General features: G+C 43.8%; 1 protein-coding gene across 2 annotated transcripts; it reads left to right on the plus strand.

The window, feature by feature from the left end:
- Nucleotides 1–3,559: 3,559 nt before the first annotated feature.
- On the plus strand, nt 3,560–10,896 carry LOC308166526 (ubiquitin-conjugating enzyme E2 E1-like; the record flags this gene model as incomplete). 2 transcript variants are annotated; one of them, XM_080540850.1, is made up of 6 exons in its annotated part: nt 3,560–3,689; nt 5,141–5,322; nt 5,816–5,866; nt 9,102–9,234; nt 10,072–10,219; nt 10,719–10,895. In XM_080540850.1, the coding sequence occupies 5 exons, from the start codon at nt 5,171–5,173 to the stop codon at nt 10,814–10,816; spliced, it is 582 nt and encodes a 193-aa protein (XP_080396976.1). In that variant the 3' UTR covers nt 10,817–10,895. The 2 variants fall into 2 exon arrangements, with proteins under 2 accessions (XP_080396976.1, XP_080396977.1); XM_080540851.1 differs by lacking the exon at nt 3,560–3,689 and having other exon boundaries at nt 5,171–5,322; nt 10,719–10,896.
- Between the last annotated feature and the right edge of the window lie 298 nt (nt 10,897–11,194).

Consider the following 11,194-nt stretch of genomic DNA (forward strand, 5'->3'; position numbering starts at 1 on the left):
TCCTCTCTTCTCCTCTCTTCTCTTCTCTTCTCTTCTGTATGTGTTGTGTGAATTTGTGTGATAATTCCAACTATCATCCCGAACTCTACGGGACACCACGGGCTCGGGTCGCATCGGTCCTGATTTTCAGACAATGGATTCGGGTCGGACTGGGCTCGGGTTTGCGGCAAAATAGCCGTTTGCATTTTTTTTATATATACATAGAGCCTAATCGTGCGTGGTCGTGGCTGTGATAACTCACAACGCAGTGACTGCGCTCTCTCCCTGTCGCGCTAGTAAGTGAGAGATGCACATCTGCAGCACCTGTTCAATTGACGCGTTTGAGGTATTTGACTTTTAGGCTATACAGTATATCTAAGATAATATATTATCTGCAGAAATAATGCAAATAGTTAAGTTGGGTAGTTTTTTTGACATGCTATCGCTGTTTCTGTCAGTCCTAATGACTGAAATCTCTCCTATTGGTGTTTACAGGTGATGTTACTCATGTATCTTCTTATTCCTACATATTAATAGGTGCGTCATTAAATCATTACATGACATAATGTATACAATGTCATGTAGAAATCCAATACAAATCCGTTTTTGTTATTAATGCTGTGTATAGAATGTATAAACGGTAATGGCTTTTCCACAAACAAAGTAGGCTACATGATGCTGCAGTTGTGATAATGTCATGTCCGGTTTAATCCACTAATAGGCCTAATACACCCAAAGTGCAAAGGCGGTTGACTTAGCCCATCAAAACAAGATGTTGTTCTTGTTATGTTCTCACTTCTAACGTTGTGGAGTCGTAGAGCCATGATTGGGCGTGGGAACGTGTGTTTCCTTCACTTCCTCCATCTGCAGCACCTCTGTCTGGACAGAGCCCTCTTTGGTTCCATCGTGGTCTGTGGCCAGCTGGCTGAGGACAGCTACGTATTTGAGAGATCCCTGCTCTTTCACATCTTTGACAGCTGCAGCCTCTCCAAGAAAAGTTGCTGAGTTAACTCAACTACAGACCTTCCTATGAAGTTTTCCCTGGAATTATTCTATCATTTCCTCTTGGAAGTGTGCTTTCTCCCTGGCAAGAAAGGATCCTCAGTCCATATTGACGAAAGGTCTGTCATCATAGCCCCGGAGAGAGTGTTGATAGAAACATGAACACCAACGTAAAATAGCAAATTAATGATACAGAAGTGTCAAAATATCACATTAAAAATGGATAGTTAATTGTCTAATCTACCTAATTAAGAACTAGGGAATTGATAGTCAGAAGTAGCCTAGGTTTAAAACGCAATAAGAGGTCGGTTGTCGATTTTGGATAGTTCAGTAGATTCTAGCATAAAAACCTTTTCTGAACATGAGAATGCGTGGAATGTTAAACCATTGAGAAGTGTTAATTATTGTGTCGTTCTCAGATGCCTGCGGGGCTACTTTACACATAACTCAAAGTTAAAACAAATAAGGCCTTCTGGCCAAAGATGTCATGGGTTATTTGTGAAACCTGCTGTAATAAGCTAAGTGGTCCAGTCCAACCACTCATGAAAGAGATTTACAAAAAAAAAGTAGGGAAATCAATATCTCCAACCGGGCCTTCTCCATCTCATCTGACTGTGTGACTGACATCTAAAGACCAGTTGTAGAATATGCGATCATGCGCGATGATAGCCCATTTCATTCTCTGCCACTCCTGCGTGGAAGACTAGCATTCTTTTTCTTCTTTTTTTTGCAGGAAATGAAAACCTCACTATTATATGTTTAATAAATCATAACTCTATTATAGGAACATTTCCTGCATAGGCCTACTCCAGACAAATTCCCATATTATTTTCTCATGCCAAGGCTGTTGTCAGAGAGGGGCACAGTCCAGGACAGGACAGGACAGGGACAGTATGCTTACACCTCTGGTCTGCAAGTTGACTATCAGCAGATCATTGGCATTCATTATTTTTTAAGCAGGAAATGTAACCTCACTATTATATGTTTAATAAATCCTAACTCTATTATAGGAACATTTCCTGCATAGGCATACTCCAGACAAATTCCCATTATTTTCCCATGCCATGCCTGTTTTCAGAGAGGGTTCACAGGACAGGGACAGGGCATGCCCTGTGTACAGTGCAGTGTTTACACCTCTGGTCTGCAGTTGATTATCGGCAGATTGCCTTGCTCAACGATCCTCGGCTCTGATGACCTCAGGGCGACATCACTCCAGAGCTGCTCCACCACCCCAGGCAGCCGCGACACTTCCGTCCACACCACTCTCAGGCAGGCAGACAGACAGACAGGTCCAAACCACTCTCTCTCAGGCAGACAGCCGCGACACTTCCGTCCACACCACTCTCTCAGGCAGACAGACAGACAGACAGGTCCACACCACTCTCTCAGGCAGACAGGTCCACACCACTCTCTCTCAGACAGACAGACAGACACCACTCTCTCTCAGACAGACAGACAGACACCACTCTCTCTCAGACAGACAGACAGGTCCACACCACTCTCTCTCAGGCAGACAGACAGACACCACTCTCTCTCAGACAGACAGACAGACACCACTCTCTCTCAGGCAGACAGACAGACACCACTCTCTCTCAGACAGACAGACAGGTCCACACCACTCTCTCAGACAGACAGACAGGTCAACACCACTCTCTCTCAGGCAGACAGACAGACAGGTCCACACCACTCTCTCAGGCAGACAGACAGACAGACAGGTCCACACCACTCTCTCTCAGGCAGACAGACAGACAGACAGACAGGTCCACACCACTCTCTCAGACAGACAGACAGACAGGTCCACACCACTCTCTCAGGCAGACAGACAGACAGGTCCACACCACTCTCTCTCAGGCAGACAGACAGACAGACAGACAGACAGGTCAACACCACTCTCGCAGACAGACAGACAGGTCAACACCACTCTCTCAGACAGACAGACAGACAGACACTCTCTCTCAGGCAGACAGACAGACACTCTCTCACAGACAGACAGACAGACACTCTCAGGCAGACAGACAGACAGACACTCTCTCACAGGCAGACAGACAGACACTCTCTCACAGGCAGACAGACAGACAGACAGACAGACACTCTCAGGCAGACAGACAGACAGACTCTCTCAGGCAGCACAGACAGACACCACTCTCTCAGGCAGCACAGGCAGACAGACTCTCAGGCAGACAGACAGACAGACACCACTCTCTCAGACAGACAGACACTCTCTCACAGGCAGACAGACAGACACTCTCAGGCAGGCAGACAGACAGACTCTCTCAGGCAGCACAGACAGACACCACTCTCTCAGGCAGCACAGGCAGACAGACTCTCAGGCAGACAGACAGACAGACACCACTCTCTCAGACAGACAGACACTCTCTCACAGGCAGACAGACAGACACTCTCTCACAGGCAGACAGACAGACACTCTCTCACAGGCAGACAGACAGACAGACTCTCTCAGGCAGACAGACAGACAGACACTCTCTCACAGGCAGACAGACAGACACTCTCTCACAGGCAGACAGACAGACAGACACTCTCTCAGGCAGACAGACAGACAGACTCTCTCAGGCAGACAGACAGCACTCTCTCTCAGGCAGCACAGGCAGACAGACTCTCAGGCAGACAGACAGACAGACAGACAGACACTCTCTCAGGCAGCACGGAGCTCAGGCGGTGTCGGAGGGTCCAGACACACAAAGACAGAGGTAAGGTTTAACAAACCACTTAAAATACATCTGTGTTCACTAACTTCAGCGTATTCACCGTTCGCCCGGAGTGTAATAACATAACCGGTGAGGTGGGAGAGAAGACCCGCTGAAGACAGACAGAAGACTTTAATAACAGACGATTAATTGAATTGTTGTGACTGTGCCTGACCAAAAAGGCTAGCTAGCGAGTGAACGTTAGCAGCTAACTAACGTAGCCAGCTAAATGCTTCAGCACCACACCAGCCGACTGTTTCTATAGCTAGATAGATATGATTGTGATCATATTGTGATTGTATATTGTGATCTTGATTGTCGAGATGGTCGGTGGCTAGCTACGGGGAGACCACCGCAGTGACGGTAGGTAGGTAGGTAGGTAGGTAGGTAGGGGTTAGTTAGCCAGTAGCTAGCCAGCTGGTCCAGTGGGTCAGGCGCAGTTAAACCCAACTCAGCTGTTCTCTGAACCAGCACTTCTTTACTAAACGCAAAGCGCCTAACGTTTGGTGACGTTAGAATGATAAGGTTCTGTCTCCATTTTGGTCAAAATTGAGTTTTTGACATAATCTGATCCATTAGGTGTTTATTAATGCCTGTGTGGTGTTATTTTAAAAATGTTGACATTTCTGAGTTAGTAATTAATAAAATACAAAGGTTCCATCTCACAAAACATAATGGAATGTAAAAACTTTGACGCTCAATATCTCTGAACTGCCCTAAACGGAGATAGAACCTTCTCATTCTAAACGGAGATAGAACCTTCTCATTCTAAACGGAGATAGAACCTTCTCATTCTAAACGGAGATAGAACCTTCTCATTCTAAACGGAGATAGAACCTTATCATTCTAAACGGAGATAGAACCTTCTCATTCTAAACGGAGATAGAACCTTCTCATTCTAAACGGAGATAGAACCTTCTCATTCTAAACGGAGATAGAACCTTATCATTCTAAACGGAGATAGAACCTTATCATTCTAAACGGAGATAGAACCTTCTCATTCTAAACGGAGATAGAACCTTATCATTCTAAACGGAGATAGAACCTTATCATTCTAAACGGAGATAGAACCTTCTCATTCTAAGCTCACGGTTTGGTAGCTTATTAGCCCAACATACTAAACATTCCAGTCACCTGGACGCTGATAAGTCAGCAGCACATAAGGCCCCGAAGAAGAATGTTTCCCCAATGAGTTCCCCATCATCAGATTATTGATGGGGAAATAACATGGCTTATGTCATCAACACTGCCAGTTAAATAAGACAGCTACTTTGCGCAAATTGTGTAACTACCTTGTCAAAAGCCAAGGGCCCCCCTGTCTGGCCCCGAGGGGTTGCAAGACGTGTTTCTCCCCCCGAGGGTTAGGTCACACACTACTGTAGTTTGCAGTATGTCAAAACAAACAATTTCTGCTTCTGCTGAATGTCCTTGGTGACCTGGTGCATCTCATTTAGGTTCCTGCCCCATTTCTTGCTTGAACCGGTATGTCGGATGAGGATTCGCGGGCCAGCACCAGCTCTTCATCGTCATCCTCCTCTGCGAAACAAAACAAACAGAGGGACACACCTGTCAAGAGACGACAGAGCAAAGCCAGTATGAGCAAGACCTCCAAGCTGTTATCCACCAGCGCGAAGAGGTAGGGTAATGCCCCCCAAAACCTTGTCTACTATTACTATATTGGTTGGTTGGACAGTGACACCCAACCACAGAGTGACATTTATGTCAAAGGGAGATGAGTGAGAGTCAGATGATTGTAGGACAAGAGCTTAGGCTGAATTCAGGTTTGGCATGTTCTGTCTTTTTGAAGCCCTGGGGTCAGGTTTGTTTTCATCCTGTCACGTCTCCAGTTGATTTTCTTCATTCCTCATAAAACATTTGTGTTTAAAGGGGGGAAAATCTGCTTTTCTGAACTCAGTAAATCAATTTGGTAATGGAAAAGTCAGTTCAGTCACGTCAGTTGTCGAAATGAGATACAATGCAGTGATGTTTGTTATGAGAAATCTGAATAACAAACGTTAACGGAGAATAGCGTTTCTGTATGCTATTCATCTATAAAGAGAAGAGAAGAGGGAAAGCTCAGAGTTGTGGAGGGCTCAGTGATTGATCTGGATGCATTTGTTTGTATGCAGGATTCAGAAAGAGTTGGCGGATATCACACTGGACCCTCCGCCTAACTGCAGGTGGGTTTTTCTTCAAGCTAACTAGGGCATGTTCACCATTCCAATCCACTTAGCTTTTTATCTTGTCTATTGCCACGACACCATCTTCAAGGCATTTGTTTAATTCAGACAACAAATTTGCTCAAGACAACTCAAATCGCTCTGCTTTCAGTTGCAAACTATCCCTAGCTGCCATGTGATAATCTTTCTTATGCCTACATTTCTCTGGGGAAAAAAGAGAAAGCCTATTGGCTGGGTGTGACAATATAATTAATGTCTTCGCTGACGTTTACCTGATGTAACATTACTGAAAACACAATACACTCCAGCAGTAACAACTGCACTTCTGACCACCCCAAACTAAGTAGGCTACCACAATACATCTAGGTACATTTGAACAACATTACCTAACGTTAGCTGCCCTTTGCAAACACAATTCTTCCTCCTTAAATTGACCACCATTTGTTGCCTATCAATTTCCATGAAATCCTACCTCTGACGCAGTCTCCTGCTGAAGCACCAATCCATTTTTATTGTTCTTTTTAATACAAATGTGCAAAGATTGCAAGTTTCTGGTTGTTAATATGGGCCTGACTAATCCCTGGAGTGGAAACGTTCCATGCCAATATTCCATGAATAGGTTCATGCTATTCCAGTTGACCCAAGCTGCGAGTAAGCTAAGGAAAAGCTTCTAAAATCACCAGGTTCACTTGTTACATGGCTAGCTAGCGCTACGCTTGTTTTCAAAGCTGCTGGTTTTAAGCCGAGCGTGCATTTTGAATGCATCTTTCATGTTGTTTACAAGAAGCGAACATGAAAGTTTGTGTGATGTCCACCTGGAACAATTCCTCCATAGTTATTTGTTTGTTTTGACAGCCATGGAAGGGATTAGGAAACACAATATTGACAGAGTGGTAATAAGCAATGCCTGGGACGAAAGGTCGTTCTCTAAAAATTAAATCCGAGCAATTCAGACTCTGTGTATGTTCAGATAAAGCTCCACACACAGAGCATTAATATAGATGCACACAGAAGACCATGTCCCATCTGACATTTCACATGCTTTATGTAACACCAAGTGCACCGATGTGAAGCTGCTCTGTTTGGAGTTAGGCTAACTAAAACGCCTGAGTGAGAGAAAAAAATTGTGAAATGTGGTTTAAAATCTACGTCAATGTAGAGACACATAACACCAGTCTCTGCCTTTGTTGCCTGTTGGTTTTAGGAATGATTTTAAGATGTCTATATATTGGTTTATGAATCAATTCATAAACGTGCACCCTAATACATGACAGACATGGTTTTAAGGTGTGTACCCAGTAGATCTCTCAGGTCCTCTGGCACTGGCCTCCTAACTGTTTACCTTGTCAACTGCACTGTAAACAACAGACTACTACAGCTCCTCCGGCTGGCTTGATCAGGGTCACCTGTTCTTCAATTGTCACATTATGTTGTTGTTATGTCGTCTGAGCTGCTGTAACACCTGAATTTCCCCCCAGGGATCAATAAAGTATTTATCTATCTATCCATACATCTATCTCTATCTATCTATCTCTATATCTATCTATCTGTCTATCTGTCTATCTGTCTGTCTGTCTGTCTGTCTGTCTATATTGGCTGGTTGACACCCATCCACAGAGTGACATTGATGTCAAAGGGAGATGAGGGCGATTCTCTGTCAGATTACTGTAGGACTAGAGTGTAGGCTGAATTCAGGTTTTGCTTAAGCAATGCAGTTCTGTCTTTCTGAAGCCCTTGGATGTGGTTTGTTATCTCCAGTAGATTTTAGTCGGACCAAAGAACGCATGGAGAGGCAGGTTTTAATCTGTATGCCCCCAGCCTCTGGATCAGCCTACCAGAGAATCTCTGTTATTCCCTTTCTGTACTGACCAGATCAGTCACTCAACATAATAGTCTTTGCTCACAATCACGGCTCTCATTATCTGGTCCTAAGGCTAGAACTGAGACGGAAAATATCCTTTTCACGACATGCCCCGTAATCCTGGAACACACTTAATATTTGAAAGTTAGAGAAGCTAGTGTCCTTGCCTGTTTTTCTTAAGACTGATCAACGAAAATCTTCACGACAGCTGCAGTTGTTTTTTAATCCTCACATGTACTGGTAACTTGTTTAATTATATGTGTATCTTTTAGTATTTTATATGGACCCTTTTAAAAGACATCTTAAAGCATACCCTATTTTAGCCTTGCTTTTGCTTCTTTGAGACTTTGTCATTCAGTTCTTTGAGCTCATGTTTATTGGTTACATTTAGCTTTTATTGTCTACCAAAGCATTAGTCTCGAGTTCTCACATCTCTGCTTTTCCTGTTTGAACTCCCACAGCTGATTGTTTTTATCCTCATATCTGTTGTATTGCATCTGTCCATGAAATGCACTTCATAAATAAAGTTAGATCTGATGAATGTGTAAAAAAACTAAACACATTACCAGTATATCTGTTCTGAGTTGTATGAGATCAATAATACTCTGACTCGTGTAGTCATGACTCCCTGGAGAGTTTGGACTGCATGTTCCCCATGGAAGAAGGATAAAGGCTTCTCAGCGCAGAAAAACAAAATCAATGTTGATCATGATGCAAAGGCACCTCAGGGATGTGTTGCGAAAGGAAGCTTCTTTTTGAATGAAGTTGGAGCCAAAAAAACAACTTTCTCATTCAAGCTTTAAAGCCATACATGGTAACAGTGGCTGCTTTGCTCTGAATAGTGGTATAGTGTTTTTTCTTTTTCAAGCGTTTATCAATGCCCAATGTATAAGCTCTCTATCGCAAGGAGACAATGTACAAATATAATTAACATAAACATAATCTCTTTGTAGTTCACACTAATTAACAAACGCCTTACTTAAATGCTTTTGGGGCTATACTATTTACAGTAATTTAAGAAACAGATTGCACTTTTACGGCCGGTTTCACAGATAAGGCGTAAGCCTAATCCTAGACTAAAAAGCATCTTTCAATGGAGATTACATGTGTGTGATTTAGTCTAGGACTAGGTTTAAGCCTTATCGGTGAAACCGGCCCATTTAAGTCCTTTTGGCAACAGATTATCTTTTACAAAACACTTGTTCAAGGTGATGACAGTTATTTTCCCAATTCCATCTGTCGTTAACCTGTCAGATGCTAGCATTTACCTCATGTCTCGCCATCTCTTTTTGCCACCGGTTTCAGTAGAAATGAGTCGATTCTGATGTGCAGAGTTCCTTAACATATTGACACGTCTCTTGTTTTCCGTTCCAGCGCTGGTCCCAAGGGAGACAACATTTATGAGTGGAGGTCAACCATCCTGGGACCACCAGGCTCTACTTACGAGGGAGGGGTCTTCTTCCTCGACATCGCCTTCACCCCCGACTACCCCTTCAAACCACCCAAGGTACTGGGCAATTTATGTCTTTGTTACAACTGACTCACAAAATGGTAAATGGACTACACTTATATAGCGCCTTTATCCAAAGCGCTTTACAACGGCCTCTCATTCACCCATTCACACACACATTCACACACCCATGGCAGCAAGCTACCATGCAAGGCGCCGGCCCGCTCACTGGGAGCAATTTGGGGTTCAGTGTCTTGCCCAAGGACACTTCGACATGTGGCCAGCCAGGGCTCGAACCGCCAATCTGCCAACCTTGCGATCAATGGACGGCAGCTCTACCTCCTGCGCCACAGCTGCCCCATAAAAAGGGGGGCGTGGCCTAGCGATAGGTCCATTTCTGTCTTTGTTACAATTTACTCACAACACTTTTGATAAATGTATAAATGTTTTGTTATCTCTTGTCATCAGTCAACATAATTGATTGGTGTTAATAAAATAACACACATACTATATATCTTAACAGACATGTCCAAACTTTATAGAAGAACGCGGCGTAACTGCGGTCAATGGCTGAGGTTCGATGCTGGGATATCTCTTTAAACACATAATGAAGTGCCTTTTATCAACCAGCAGAGGGCTTTCCACACCTCTGCTTGAAAATACCAGAATAAGCAGCAATTCTCGTAGCTGTCTTATCAGCATTGTTGTGTATTTCTGCCTCATCTGTTATTTCTGAAAGATTTATCCCCCCACATGTATCAGGTTGACACCTATATATGGCCATAATAAAGCTCCACTTTTTTCATTACATTTCGGGGGTTTTTTTGTTTTGTTTTTCTCAAGTGTGCCTCGACGAGAACCCTGATAATAATAACTCAAATGTTTTCTTACCAGGTGACGTTTCGCACGAGGATCTACCACTGCAACATCAACAGCCAGGGGGTGATCTGTCTGGACATCCTGAAGGACAACTGGAGCCCCGCCCTCACCATCTCCAAGGTGCTGCTGTCCATCTGCTCCCTGCTCACAGACTGTAACCCAGGTAAGACAGAGACCAGTACAACCAGTACAACCAGTACAGGGGGCCTGACTGATGACCAGCTCTTCCCCCTTTCTGCCTGTTATGTATGCTTGATGGTGATGAATGATGTCACCAGCCTCAGCCTGGTAATGGACTAGACTGGTCCTAGAGGACAATTATTACTCCTTTCTCTGGAAAGATTCATCTTTCTTAATGCGTGGAAATGTGTGTCTAGACCCAAAAGATGAGGGCAAATACAGTCCAATTAGTAACAAACCAGTGATGTGGCTGAGAAATAGGTGGCCCAGCTGCTAACAGGAAAAGCTAAATCCAAAGCTATTTATTCAACAGTTCCATTTGTTCCACTTGACCTACGGTTTTCATCCTTTATGCTTATGGCCTTATTGTCTTGTGCTGCAATGTCAGGAACCGAAGCCTAAGAATGTTACTCTCTCACACTCTTGTAATGTGACGTAACAATAAAACCTGAAACTTGACACTTTTGTTCCCTGGCCTGCAGCCGATCCCCTGGTTGGAAGCATCGCCACCCAGTACACGACAAACAGAGCTGAACATGACCGGACAGCCAAACAGTGGACCAAAAGATATGCCACATAGGCCCTGAGACGACGGCAGCGTGGGGATGGGGGGCGGGGGCTCTGGGAGGGTTGCGTTTTAGGGGTTATTTCTATTTCAGATTTTTAGTACTTTATTGTCTGGTGTATTTTTTGCTTCCTGATTAAGTTATCTTGGCAAATATGGAAATAAAAACAATGACAAAATGTGTCTGTGTAATATCTTGTTTTGAAGGGATCTCCTGAATATCTCTCCTCTCTAATTTGCTACACTGTAAACACACCACAACCACACATTTCTCTATACGCAGCTCCTGCTCCAAGATATGGAACTGAACCCCATGTTTTAGTATTGCTGAAATCTTAGAGTTCACTTTTAATGGAATATAACCCTATACCACATACCCTCCATATACCATAT

This window comes from Nansenia antarctica (assembly GCF_963989245.1).
Source record: "Nansenia antarctica genome assembly, chromosome: 10".
NCBI lineage: Eukaryota > Metazoa > Chordata > Actinopteri > Argentiniformes > Microstomatidae > Nansenia > Nansenia antarctica.